This window comes from Mus musculus, chromosome 19 (genome assembly GCF_000001635.26).
Source record: "Mus musculus strain C57BL/6J chromosome 19, GRCm38.p6 C57BL/6J".
In the NCBI taxonomy this organism is placed as follows: Eukaryota; Metazoa; Chordata; class Mammalia; order Rodentia; family Muridae; genus Mus; species Mus musculus.
In genome coordinates, this window is record NC_000085.6 from 23,703,800 (window position 1) to 23,718,540 (window position 14,741).

At 41.4% G+C, this 14,741-nt stretch overlaps 1 protein-coding gene across 2 annotated transcripts in view; it reads left to right on the forward strand.

Moving 5' to 3' along the window:
• The window catches only part of Ptar1 (protein prenyltransferase alpha subunit repeat containing 1), a 45,525-nt gene that overhangs the window by 16,439 nt on the left and 14,345 nt on the right, over positions 1-14,741 (forward strand). For both annotated transcript variants that reach the window (XM_006527361.4, NM_028208.1), the window contains exons 4-6: positions 1,908-2,012; positions 4,955-5,168; positions 14,014-14,303. In XM_006527361.4, the coding sequence (XP_006527424.1) occupies positions 1,908-2,012; positions 4,955-5,168; positions 14,014-14,303 (609 nt within the window). The remainder of the gene's footprint in view (positions 1-1,907; positions 2,013-4,954; positions 5,169-14,013; positions 14,304-14,741) is intronic.

A 14,741-nucleotide genomic window follows, 5' to 3' on the forward strand; every position in this document is an offset into this window, starting at 1 on the left:
GCAGTGGTTAAGAGCACTGACTTCTCTTCCAGAGGTCCTGAGTTCAAATCCCAGCAACCACATGATGACTCACAACCATCTGTAATGATATTTGACGCCCTCATCTGGTGTGTCTGAAGACAGCTACAGTGTACATATATAAAATAAGTAAATCTTTAAAAAGAAAAAAATCTGACATTTGGGGATTAGAAGAGAGATGACATTCAATTAATTCAGACAAAAACCATTTTTATTGAAGTTTTGTTTTTCAGCTAAATGACAAAAATGTGTACATGGGTTTAAATCAACTGGTTTTTCATTAGACTAAAGGAAATTTTCTTAAAAGAAAGCAGAATATGAATGATGAGTAAAAATGAAGTCTGTTGAATGTTCTTCTGAATTTTTATGGACAGAGCCATAAAAATAATAATTCTTTATGATTAGAGATTACTTAAATTATATTTTACTTAACTTTCTGTTTATTTTAAACAAAATCACATAATACTGGGTTTTGTATTTATGATTGATTTTTAAGAGTTTAGTAACATCTATTATTGACATTTCTGAGGTGTCTGAATAGGAAGGGTGGTTCTGCCACTTTGAGCAAGTTTCTGAGCCTCTCCACACTTCAGGTTTTACATCTGTAAAATAGGATATTTGGTTGATCCATATGAAACCGTTTTCTAGCCTATCAGAACCAGTTGGATCTCGCACTCAGTAAAAGGAACTGGGCCTACTGGAGAAATGACTGACTCAAAGACCAAGGCAGGAAGTGTATCTTAGAGCCAGAATGTACAACAAAATGAACTAGGAAAAATAAAATAAAATACAGTAGGGGCTGCTAAAGGGTGGAGGAAGCAGCTGAGAGAACTTCTGGGAGCAAAAGCTAGAAGGATTTGAAGAGAAGAATACATACAGTGGTTCCCTCCTTATCCTAGGAAGATACGTACCGAGGCCCCTGTACCTTCCAACCTACCACATAACTGCTGACTGAATACAGCATGAACATACTGGGCAGTGAATTTGCATCCTGAATCGTGCAGTATGAGATTTCATCAGGTGCTCAGGGCCACCTACCATTGAAAATTTAGGGATTATTTCTAAAATTTATCATTTAAAATGTCCAAACCATAGTTGATGCCTGTCTTAGTCAAGTTTTTATTGCTGTAGTAAAACATCATGACCCAAATCAACTCAGAGAGAAAAGGGTTTATCTCAGAAGTCTCAGGTCTCTCTCTCTCTCTCACACACACACACACACACACACACACGTCAGTGAAGGCAGTCAGAGCAGGAGCTCACGGAAGGAACCTGGAGGCAGGAACTGAAGCAGAAGAAGTGGAAGAGCACAGCTAGCTTCCTGGCTGCTTCCCATGCCTGCTCAGCCCATTTTCATATATAACTCAGAACCAAGGGTACCACAGCCCACAGGAGGCTGGGCCTCCCATATCAATCACTAATCAAGAAACTGCCCCACAGACTTGCCCATAGACCAGCTTAATGCTGACGGGTTTTTCTCACTTGAGGTACCTCTTCCCAGATGATCCTAGCTTTTGCCATGTTGACAAAATGAAGCAATAGTTTTTAACTTTAATATGGCTCACTCATACCATTCCTGGTTTAGTTTCTCTGGGATGAGACCTAGGGGTTTGCAGACAGATGACGCCTATGTGGTGACTTGAGACAGCCCCAAATCCCCCTGCCTCCTGCACTTGAGATCACAGGCTCCTGCCTGCTGTGGCCTGATCTCTATGTAGGTTCTGGGGATCACACTCACACAGGAAGCACTTTGCTCACTGAGCCGTTCACCTCGGCCTCTCTGTTTGGTTGTCTGTTCTTTAATACTTCTTGGTGATTCACCATGAATTTTACTGAGAGCCATAAGGAACGCTTGAATAGAGAAGTGACGGTTTTCTTCTCTGTTACAGGAAAGAGCTCATCCTCTCTGGCACTTTAAGTCCAATTAAGGATCTGCATCTGGGAAAACTGGCCTTAACTAAGTTTCCTAAGAGTCCAGAGACATGGATTCACAGGTGTGTTGATAGTGTTCTATTCCTGTTCAGTATGTAAGATCATAGCTTACGATTATGTGTTTGTTCAGAATCTGAATTCTAGAGTCACATTGTATATATACATTTGATTCTAAGAATTATCACTTGCTACCTGAGTGCCATGGTAGCAAGTCCTTCCAAGTCTGAGTCTTCATATTCACAAAACATGACCAATACTTATACTTGTCTCATAGAATTCATAGTTCAGTGCTCTTAAAATCCTGCATACAAGCACTGCTACAATGTCTGGCACATAGTAAGTGCTCACTAATGCTGGCTGCTTTCAGCCATCTGTAACAGTTTTGGAGATTGCATTTAGATACTTAGCTATAATACATGGGCTTGTGTAAATGAATTATATATTCTAGCTAGTTCGTAAGACACAAAATCCTGGTATTTTATTTATAAGCTGTAAGCCTAGATTTGGTAGATTCTATGCTGTTCTCACCTGTAGCCAAACCACAGGCCTCTTGCTACTTGCTGTTTGAGTCTAGTCCAGGCTGGTTTGCTCCATCAGCCTGTGCTAAGGGGGCATTTCTCTCAGCCACATGCTCCTGGTCCATCCCGTCTAATGCAGACCTCCTGCTCTGTCCATCTTCTCTCCCCTTCTCCCCATGGTCTTTCCCAGGACCCCTCATTTGGTTTCTCAGGCCCTGCCTCTCTCTGCTGCCCAGTCACAGGCTCCAGCCTTCTGTTCACAGCGGCTTTACATTTCGGAGCAAGGTCTACATAACAAAGGCCACTGGATGTGAGGACCTGCCTGTCTGGATGGCAACCAGATCTTTAGATTTTAGAATTTAGGATTTATATACCCAGCAACAGACCAACTCCCTATAAGCTTGTGGTCCTGGTAGGCATGGTGGTCTAGTGGTTGAGATGATTAAAGGTAAATTTTAAAGAAGCTAAAGGTAACTGATTGATGTTTGGAGTAAGTGAAAAGCTATTAAAAACATAAATGCAAAGAGTGTCTTTAGGGTGGGAATCTGAGACAGCCAGAATACAACTAAAGACTCTGAAAATTCTGTTATTGGAAAACATGCTTTTCTGAGGTCTCATGTAACTCCTCTCCCTTCGCTAAACTACACCAGTGTGGCCTGCTGGTCTGAAGAAGTTATTCTCCGTCACTTTGTCCTCCTTACACCTCAAGCATTTCTGTCATGAACACTGTTGGGTTTTTGAGCAGGTTTGAGGCATCAGGGCTAAAACCTTGGGCTAGCACTGTGAGTGGGCTCTTATCAAACCAGTTAGTTGTATTTTCTTCCTTACCAAAATTGGCATGGTATGCCTCAGAGAGTCGTATGCTAGTGTTGGGGGAGGGAGGTGAAGGGTCGGCCGGTGCCAGAAGGAAACGATGAACACACATCTCAGTTACTGGGGAGGAGATCTGTAATTTAAAACCAAAACTGTTCTGTTGTGAAACTTCATTGTTTAACAATGAAATGAATTTTCTTACTCGTTTTTTTGTACCTACGGGTTTGAAATTTTTCAGTCTGAAAGTATGCTTCCATAAAATTATAAAGTGGTTTGAAACCTTTTCTATTGCTTTTGACTGAAATGTATGCTGATGCAAAATATACATAGACAAGAGGAAAATCTGTGGCTGAGGAAATTGCCAACCTTGATGCTTCAATATATTTTATGTTTTCCACATTTTATGCTGATTTATAGAAATTTTGCTTAATGACAGCTATCAAAACAGAGCCCTTTGTTTGCAAACAAATGCAGGAGAGGCGTGCACACATAGCTGGCACATGAGTTAGCTGCCTCCTCCCAGTGCCCTCAGCCATGTGCCCAGCCTACCACACACACACACACACACACACACACACACGCACGCACGCACGCACGCACATGCAGGCACATATTTCTTGGTCAAGTAGAGTTTGGAAGTTGGCATTTTGGAACTGATGACTTCTTTTTGATGGATTTTAAGTTTTAGACAAGCTTCCCTTTCCTGTCTGTAATTCTCATGTCTCCCTTCTGACCCACACTGGTTTTGTTTGTTTGTTTGTTTTAAGTTTAGAAACAATGTATTTTTATAGAAAAACAAGAGGCTATTGTTCTTACAAAATCAAAACATGAGCATGAAACTTTCTTTTTTTAATTTTATTTTTAATTTATTTTTTACACTCCATATTCCATTCCCTGCCCCTCCCCCATCCACCCTCCAACTGCTCCACATCACACACCTCCTCCCTACCCCACCCAGTCCCCACGTGGATGTCCCCACCCCCCACCCTACCTGACCTCTAAACTCCCTGGGTCCTCCAGTCTCTTGAGGGTTGGGTGCTTCATCTCTGAATGAACACAGACCTGGAAGTCCTCTACTATATGTGTGTTAGGGGCCTCATATCAGCTGGTATGTGCTGTCTGTTTTGGGATCCAGATTAATTAAGACTGCTGGTCCTCCTGCAGGATCACCCTTCTCAGCTTCTTTCAGCTTTTCCCTAATTCAACAACAGGGGTCAGCTGCTTCTGTCCATTGGTTGACGCAAGTATCTGCATCTGACTCTTTCAGCTGCTTGTTGGGTCTTTTGCAGGGCAGACTGCTAGGTCCCTTTTTGTGAGTGCTCCATAGCCTCAGTAATGGTGTCAGGCCTTGGTACCTCCCCTTGAGCTGGATCCCACTTTGGGCCTGTCGCTGGACCTTCTTTTCCTCAGGCTCCTCTCCATTTCCATCCCTGTAATTCTTTCAGACAGGAATAATTACGGGTCAAAGATGTGACTGAATGGCAGCCCCATCCCTCACACACTGTTAAGTTGACTTACATTGCACAGTAGCAGCAGCCCCTTGATAGCCCCATACCTGAGCTTATCGATTATGTTTGTATTACCTGTACATTGAAACTAGAATCAAGGGAAATGATTATTTTCCTCTCTCACCCATGTTCTTCCCTCTTCTTTCCCCTGTGCTATATTAATAGGCGCTGGGTGCTGCAGCAGTTAAGTCAGGAAACGTTCCTGCCCTCCTCTGTGGCCAAAGGAAGCTTAGGTGCAGTTCCTGCAGAGAGGACACAGCGGATAATACAGGAAGAGATGGAAGTCTGCAGTGAAGCAGCAGGGAGATATCCCAGCAACTACAATGCCTGGTCCCATCGCATCTGGGTTTTACAGAACGTGGCCAAGCTGGATCTGAAGGTATTCATTCTCCATCGCCAATGCTGCCCATCCACCCTTTAATCTCGGTAGTAATTTACCCCTCAAAGTGGTGTTCCAGCAGCCCCAGAGGACCAAGGCGGCCGTGGTTTCCAGAGAAATCCTCATAATTACAGAAGGGTTGGCATCTCCCACTGGTACAGCTCGAGACACTGGTAAAGGAAATATGTTGGTAGACTAAAGGCATAAAGAACCCAACATAAGGGGTCAATACAACTCACTAAGATTATTAAATTACGGAGAATTGAAATTATATCATGGTGGTCTCTGGACACCTGTCAAGGAGCTGAAATAGCAGATTCATATTCATATCCTTGGCTCTCAGGAAGGAAAGGAGAGAGCGGGGACAGACTTGGAAAGAAGCCTATAAGTCACGTGGGTGCCCAAGGCCTCTGCAGGCCTGTGGTGCCAGGATCAGGGGGCATCTCCCCATACAGGTGCTCTCCAGAGGTTCAGTGCGGCTCTCACCTCTCACAGCATTGTTTTTTCCCTTTAGAGATGGGGAGATGGAAGTTTCTGGAGTGTTTTGAGGCTTAGACTTAGCTATCCTTGGGTCATCTAGAACATTTAGTACTCATCAGTCAGAATGAAAGCCCCTTTGTTCCTTTTTCTGTTACAGAGTCATCTCCATTTTTCCTTTGTTGTTTATGGTATTAGGATTCCATAACAATATATGGTTCTTTTCTAAAAGCCTCCCGGGGTTGGGGCAGTTGAAAGAGGTGCAGTTGAAGGTCAGTGCGCTCCAAGAGAGCTGCCTGTCGTTGTGGTTCACCAGCTCTGGTCTCTCTTCCAAGTTCCCTTTTCCTCATCTCCTAGTCTTTCAGGGTAAATATAGTTTTCACTTCCAAGGGAATTTAAGCCAACAGAGGAGAGTAGACCGCTCCATCTCTGTTCATGGCTGTGAGTTTCAGGAGGGAGCTACCCAAAGGAACAGGCAGAGCAGACAAGACACTCTTAGCATTGCATCAGCCTGGCTCATATTGTAGGGACAAGGAGAGTAATCCTTTGAGATTTTATTTTTAAAATAAAGACTGCTGTCTATCTTGATGTTAGTGTGAGGGTTGCCTGAGCTAGTGTACCGAACATTCTGGGTTTCTTTCACACAGGTTTCTTTCTCACACAGGTCCTCCTACCAATAAAAAGATTAGGTGAGATGAGCTGCAGCGGGCTTCACCGGCTTAGTTATCAATATATGGTTCTTTTCTAAAAGGTTATCATTCCCAGCTGCTGGCACTAGACTGGTACTGTCCACCAGATGAACTCTACTGGAGAGAGTCCAACCGACAGTTAGAAAGTAGCATAACTCTTGGAGAGTGGGGAGCTCTGAGTCCATTTGGAAACAGCAGAAATGGTTCACTAGAAACAGCAGCTTCGTGGGAGTAGAGATGCACAGGTCACGTGGTTAATGTCAGGGATACTGATTACTGCAGTTCTTTATCTCTGCTCTATAGCATGATAGTGGGGTGGAGCCTGGGGGGTGAATTGGGACTGAAAGGTCAGTGGGATGAAACGTGACGGGAGACTTGCCTGCTAGTCCTGGACCCTTTCAGGGCCCATTCTCATAACATCAGCAGCAATGCACCAAGGAGAAATCCTTGCTCATTTGAGACCATCTTACGGTAAATGCATAGCTCACTGTTGAGATTTTGACCCAGCTCCCTGGATCTACTTCTGTGCTGTGCTCACATCTCGTCCACTTCCTTGTCTTCAGGAGGACTTGCTGTGCTTCCTGTCACTAGCCTTGTGTGCTCTTTGCTTGTTTCAGTAAAATGTACTGAATTGTTTTTAAAGACTGTTCCTGTTGTTCTAAGGGTCTGGGTTTTGCGCTTTATCTCTGAGAAGTAGTACTTAACAAAAGTACCCGTTGTCTAGAGCAGCTGAGAAGTGCGTTTCAGTCTGAGTGTGGTGCACACTTGGGATCACAGCTACTCAAATGGGAGGCAGGAGGAGCACAAGCGGAATGGAATCAGGGCTACATAGTGAGCTCAGCCACTGGGGATGGGCAACTTAGTGAAGTGTCATCTCAGAATAGACTTGGGTAGATTCGAGAAGACGTACCTGAGTCGTACAGCACCAGATTCAAACTCTCGGACTGCAAACCAAGGGTAAAAACATTTACAAACAAAGGACATATACACGCGCTAGCAGCATTGCAAGAGTAGAAAGTTAATAGTATCTTGCCGTGCTAGATATCCAGTACTAGTGAGATGATGAGTCAGAGCATTTCTGTTCATGGACTTCGTCTCTCTTAATTAAACGATGACAGAGACAGTCTAGTTACAGCATAGTTAAACGTGCCTCTTTGTGGCATACAGACCTAATTTGTATTCTAGCTGTTCTACCAATTTGCTCTGTAGCCTCAAGAAAGCTCCCCAGCTTCTCGTACCCGCACTTTCCTGCCCCTGAAAAGAGTGTGATGTTAATTCCTCAACAGCTGTCCCACGGACTACTGATTGTCATAGTGGTGTTACTTAGTACTCAGTGCTGGCTATTAAATACAAGGTTTGATATATAAAAGTAGCATTTACAATTGTAAAACATTAGAAAGGCATGCCCTCTGAAGTGAGGGATTCGTTAACTTTACAGTCCATCACAAACTGGAGTGTTTTAGTCTACTAAGGATCATTCTTTTTTAAATGACTTAAAGAAAAATGTTTATAGTAGGTTATTGGAATAAAACTAAATATAGTGTAAACTTTACATAGTTTTAGTACATTAGTGTTTTAATGAAACAACAAATTCTTTTGAGTGGTTGGACAGTGGCTGGGATGTTGTCACCACGTGTTTATATAGACATATAGTGCTGTTATGGTTTGGTTTGTGTGTTTGTTTTAGTCATGAAGAAAGACTAGAGAGTAATGGTGACTAATGGTGCTGTGGAGTAGACACATGGCATTTTATTTTATGTTTTATGTTTCTATGTTTGGTTTCTGTTTTATTTTGTTTTGTTTGTTTTTTCGAGACAGGATTTCTCTGTGTAGCCCTGACTGTCCTGAAACTCACTCTGTAGTCCAGGCTGGCCCTGAACTTGGAAATCTGCCTGCCTCTGCCTCTCAAAAGCTGGAATTAAAGGCGTGCGCCACCACTGCCCGTCATGTTTCTATGTTTCAATAAACACATTTTTGTAAATGTTACAGATTATTTTTGAGGTTGGGGAGTATGATATAGATAAGCAAAATCTATTGTGACTAGCTAACTAAAGATTGACTGTCATTCCATTTGAAAAAAATAGAAATGTACAAATGTCTAATAAAGACAAAAAAGACATTGTCATGATTAACAGAAGAGAGACATTAAAATCATAACCATAGGGAGTGAAACACTGTCTCAAACCATCTAGAATGGCAATAGTAATGGCAGACAGCAGCAACTGTCAGTAAGGATTCAGAAAGGGGGTCCTTATTATGGCTGGTAGGAATAGAATCTGGGGTCATCAACTATGGAAAACAGCTTAACATTAAAAAGAGAGAAAACTGTAGAATTGCTGTATATGGGAGGGATCAGGTATAGCTAAAACCAGGAGATTGTTCTCTTGGTAGAAAAAGATGGTTCTTTTATGCCTCTGGAAAACCATAGGTGTGTTCATACTAAACCACATATGAGTAAGGGTGTCCATAGCCCCAGACTAATGACAACTCAAATGCATATCCAGTGAGAAAAGGAAAGCTCGGGGTAACACATCTTAGTAAAATGGACTGTTGACCATACTAAGGAATGAATTACAGGAACACTGTGATGTAAGTGAATCTGAAAATGTGATTAAAAGTAACCAGATTCAAAATCAGACCATGGGCCAGGCAGTGGTGGCGCACGCCTTTAATCCCAGCACTTGGGAGGCAGAGGCAGGCGGATTTCTGAGTTCGAGGCCAGCCTGGTCTACAAAATGAGTTCCAGGACAGCCAGGGCTATATACAGAGGAACCCTGTCTCAAACAACAAAAAACAAACAAACAAACAAACAAAAAAACCAAACAAAAAAAAATCAGACCATGTGATCAGTGTGTGATGAATTCAGATAGTCAAAGATTGAGTGCCTGAGACTAGTTGGGGGATGAGAATTTATTCCCTTGGTATTGGGGGGTGGGGGGGCGGGGGAGGCTTTTTCTGCAGGTGTGTGTATGTAAAAATATTTGAAATCAGCAAATAATGTTAACACTGTTCTGAATATGCAAAAAATGGATGTTTATAACTTCGATTAGAAAAGAAAAGCTTAAAAAACAGCTAAAAAATTAAACAGACACTATGGCATTTGGTATTTAATTATGTTAAGTAATTAAAAGACAGGACTTTTTTAAAAAGTAGACTAGGTAATGATAAAAATATGTAAACTCCAGAAATAATTCTTAGTACATATAATTATGTGAAGATTCCATTAATGTTAAATATGACATGCTACATAGAAAAAAGAATATTTACTCAGTTTGTGACAACTGGTAATATTTGGATTGACTTTTTAGAAAACAATTAAGTTAGATTCTTTTTTTAGGTATAAACTGAACTAAAATAGATTTTTTAAATCTGAGAAGAAAATAGAGGCCTGGAAGATGTATGCTAGGTAAAAATAAGCCATGTAAATGTATAATCTCACTTTTATGTGGAATCTAAAAAAGTTTGAATTCATTGGAAACCAAGTAAAACAATAGTTAGAAAAGTAGAGGAAGTGATAAAGGAGAGTTTACTTACATGGAATGAATAAGCCCTAAAGACCTCATACCACTTAGTGTCCAGAATTATATTATATGTAGGGCACGAAGCGATTGCTTAGTGATCGCTCAGGGGTTAAGAGCACTCACTGCTCTAACAGAGGACTGGAGTTTGTTTCTCAGTACCCATATGGTGGCTCATAACTGCTTTTAACACTAATTCCTAGAGATTTGACACCCTCTTCTGACCTCCACAGGCATAAGATACATACATGCAAACAAAACACTCAGACACAAAAATCAATACATTTTAAAAGAATAGTATCTCATGTATATAGCCAAAGCTTGTGGCAGGAATATCTTAAATAGTCTCATGATAAAAACAATGATAACTCTGAGGTAATTAGCTTGGTTTTTATAATCTCTCAATGTATACACACTTATGATTATATTGTATATCACAAGTGTATGAATTTTTAATCAATTACTTGTAGACTTAGATTTTTCAAAGCCTACTTTAATTATGCTTCTTTAACATTCCATCCTCCCTTCTAGCCTACCACCTACCAGACGTAGGGGGAAAGAAAGGTTCATAAAAAATGGAGGTTGTGGACCGTTTAGAAATAATTCTTTGGGGTGATTCCAATCTTCTTTGTCAGGAGTCCAGCCCACTAGCAAAACACCAAACACAAATCAGCAGTGCAGTCCAGTGTAGTCACCAAACACAAATCAGCAGTGCAGTCCAGTGTAGTCACCAACACAAATCAGTAGCAGCAGCTCATCCAGAAGACACAGGGAGGCTCTGCTGGTCAGCACCGGAGTCCTTGGTAGCCACACGAAGCAGCTGGAATACCACCAGATGTTCTTTGGTGTCTTTCTCTATACAAAGTCACAACAAACAAAGATCAGCGAAGAAAGCAAGGCAAACCAATGCAAGAGTGTAGTCAGCAAAGACAAAACCCAAAGAAGACCAGCAGAGTTGCAAGGCGAACCAATGCAAAAGCATCGTCTACTGGTCTTAGAAAAACAAAGAGTTGTAGACAGAAGAATTGCCAAAGAACATCGCTGCTTTCGTCAAGGTATTGGTGCCAGGCTGGACTCCGGCAACAAAGACAACTTTTTAAGACTGATGACAGATACTATAACATGCCCTCTTGAAAGGCTCTACAATTTATCTTCCTGAATAGGAGATTAGATATGCACATGGTTACTCACATGTGAGTAGAAATAAGTAAATAGTCAAATGCTCATCTTGAGGGTGAACTGCTGGGTGATAGTGAAAGGTGCTGCTGCAGAATGTTCATTGCGGTAGCAGTGTCCTCTTGATCACTCTTGTTACTGTGACTAAACACCTACAAGAAGAAACATGTGGGAGGGGGATTTTGACTTACAGTTTTGAGGCGGCATGTCCATCATGGCAGAAGGAACATGAGGCAGCTGGCCACATTGAGTTCTCAGTCAGCAATAGAACCAGGTGAATGCCACCTCTCAGGGTTGAGGATGGGTCTGCCCCTGGCTAATCACTGTAGCAGTACCCACACAGTCGTACCCAGAAGTCTATTCCACACTGATTGTAGAGCCAGCTAAGTTGACAGTGAAGATTAGCCATCACTAATGCACTTAAAATTTAAGCAGAATAGAATCAGTTCAAAAGTTATCTCCCAGGGGATTAATGTGCGATGTGTTTTTTAAATTTTTCCTTGTATTACTGTTTCTATAATGATCATTTTTTTAACCACTGTCTTAGTTTAAGTTTAGTTTATTTCATCTTAAAACTCTCAGGTCATACTCTATCACCAAATGAAGTCGGGGCAGGAACTCAGGCAGATGCCGAGGAGGCACTGCTACTCAGCCTGTTTTCTTAAACCACCCAGGACCACTTGCCCAAAGTGGTATTGCTTCCTATGGGATGGGACCTCCAACGTCAGTCATTAACCAAGACAAGTGTTATGGAGGAATTTCCTTAACTAAGATTCATTCTTCTTAAATGCTCTAGTTTGTATCACATTGACAAAAACCTAACCAGTATAATCACTTCTGTAATCAGAGGAAAACTTTCTAGAAAAGTGTACAAGCAGTGTACAAGCGCTGGCATGGGTGTTGTCATACTTTGTTCTAGGCCAATCAACTCCTCTGTTCTATAGCCTGCTGCTATGTTTATATATTCTTTTTACATGGAAGTTAGAAAAGAGTAGGGACACTTAAGATATATTCTACAAAGGCACTCATCTTGTCAGCACCTGACATTGAAGCCATTCTTCAGTGTTTTTAAAGTCATCTAAAAGTAATTGCTGTCTTTGCTTTTAAATAATTGCCTATGTAGCATTTTATTCTAGGAAAAAAAAAAAGACCCTAAAATAAGAAAATGCTCTGAAATTTCTGGTTTGTTTTATGATTTGCTATACATTCTTAAACATAAAGAGAAGAATAGCATAGGGTTTGTTTTCCTTAAGTTTCCAGCTGGGAAATATTTGTGCACATGTGTATATGTAGAGGCCAGAGGTTGATTTGGGGGTCTTTCCCCCACCCCCTCAATTCCCCCCCCCCTTATTTTATATGCATGTATGCCTATGTGCACCAGAGCAAACAGGCAAGCAGCTTTGTCTATTGCTCTTTCTCTTAATTACCTTCCTACAGGATCTCTCACTGGACCAGAAACTCACCCTTCTGGCTAGCTGGCCAGCCAGTGAGTTCTTGGTATCTACCTAGTACAGGCATATGCAGGCATGCCTGGCTTTCTCTACAGACACTGGGAGTTTGAACTCAGGTCATCATGCTCATGGAACAAATGCTTTTCCATTAAGACATCTACCCAGCCCCCACCTTTCTGAGATAAGTCTCACACTGGACCTGAAGTGTCCAGTCTTAACTGGTCAGCAAGCCTCTGTGCTCCTCCTGCCTTTACCCCCCTAACCGGGAGTCTGTCCTCAGGTCCTCATGCTTGTGTGGCAAGTGCTCCACCAACCGAGCCATCTCCCCAGCCCACTGAAGAATGGTTTAAAATAACTAAATTGGTTTTATTGAAAAACTTTCATCTATGTACTGTACTTGCCTCAAAATTAAACAGTAAATTAAATCTTTTTTAAAATAGAAAAATATCTAGTCATAAATAATCTTAAAGTTTTTCATGTTATATACATTGAGTTTAGATAGCCATGGTACTATCATTCTATATTGAGAAGCCACACTAAAGGAAAAAAGCTTCTAAAGACGACTTCCTGTCCTGTCGACAGTGGGCTGAGTCTTACAAATCATAGTAGCCTTATGATATTTTTCAGATAGAGGCTCAAGTAGAAATGGCTGTAGGTTTGCCAAATGTTTTTCTTGGAGACTTGTCAGCTGTAGCTTTGTAAATGAATGTAGTGGCTATGATTGAACCCATCAGAACTTAAGGATCCAGCCCTCAAAAGCCTAAAGCAGAAAGATTGTGTTTTAGGCCAGCCTGAACTCTGACACCAGACTGGTCCTGTGTTAACAAAGGTAAAATTTAAAAAAAAAACCAACCAAACAAAAAAAAATACCTTAAAGAAGATATGAAAAACATTTAACTGTATACTTTGCCCATATAGGTCAGTAATCTTAGTCCTTTCTACTTGCCCCTGGCTTCATTAAATTTCTCATTCATTCATCAAGTGTTTGTAATCTACTCTGATGCTAATGAACAGAAGAGAATGGAAACATCAATTGGACTGGATAAATACCCTCTACCAATTTGTTGTTATATTAAAAATGAAACGTCCTTACAATTCAGTGATAATGAAGACACCTGCAACTGTTGTTTATGTGAAAGTGTACAAGTACTGTGGAGGTTCCGAGGGAAAGATTACTTCTGCAAAGGAAAAGATAAGTGAGATGTGGGGAGAGATCAGTCAGTACCGGAAAACCGTCGCCTCGAACCAGGAATGAAGCAGGTCAAGTTTTTGGTTTTCGGTGGTGGTGATGGTTATCCACAGTGTGGTAATGAAGGCAAAGAATAATGAGTCTGTAAACTATGTGCTCAAAAAACAAAAACAAACAAGCAAACAAAGAATCCTTTTTTTGCTTTATAAAGTAAGAGGGAAGTTAACTGGTTAACTTAGCTGCATTCTGCTTCCAAGAGAGCATCATGCAGGATTTGTACATTGTTGAGGAGAAAGGAAAAGCCTTTGTGAATGTCCTTCTCACGTCCCTTTTTCTTCCTACAAGATCCTTCTTGATGAACTGTCTTCTACTAAACACTGGGCGTCCATGCATGTCTCAGACCACAGTGGATTTCACTATCGCCAGTTCTTGCTAAAGTCATTGATTAGCCAGACTACGATAGACAGTGCTGTACCGCAGCACAACTCTTTGAAAAGTGAGCCAAAAGATGAAGCAGCGGCAGCCTCAACAGAGGAGCCAAGTGTGAATCTTCCCCAGCTCCTAGAAGAAGAGGTGGAATTCTGCACAGATCTTATTGATTCCTATCCAGGACATGAAACCCTTTGGTGTCACAGGTAAGAAAGAGAAAACCTGTTTCTTGTGATTAGCTAGGTGTGACCGTATGAAACTGCCCAACCCGATGTATCTAACTTCTGTCTGTATATGTAAATGTGCTCGTCCGTAAATGTGGTCATCCATAGTTTTTCTGGTTGAATGAGGAAGGGCTTTTGGTCATCCTCTCACCACCGTTGTCCTTGTTAATTCGAGGTTTCTCACATCTCTGCCTGTGGTTTAGGTTCACCCCTAACTACATAGCAGAACGCCTTACATTACTGCCAACATAGCATAGAAAACATAAAAATGTTTCATAACCCTTTGAAGATCCTGACATTAGCATATCCTGGATAGAAAGGATATGTGTTTTTAAGAAAAGTGAAACCTTCCAGATCATTTTGATGTAGGCAGGATTGAAACTAATGACTAGATCGTGGGATAGAAGGTAAGCTTTATCT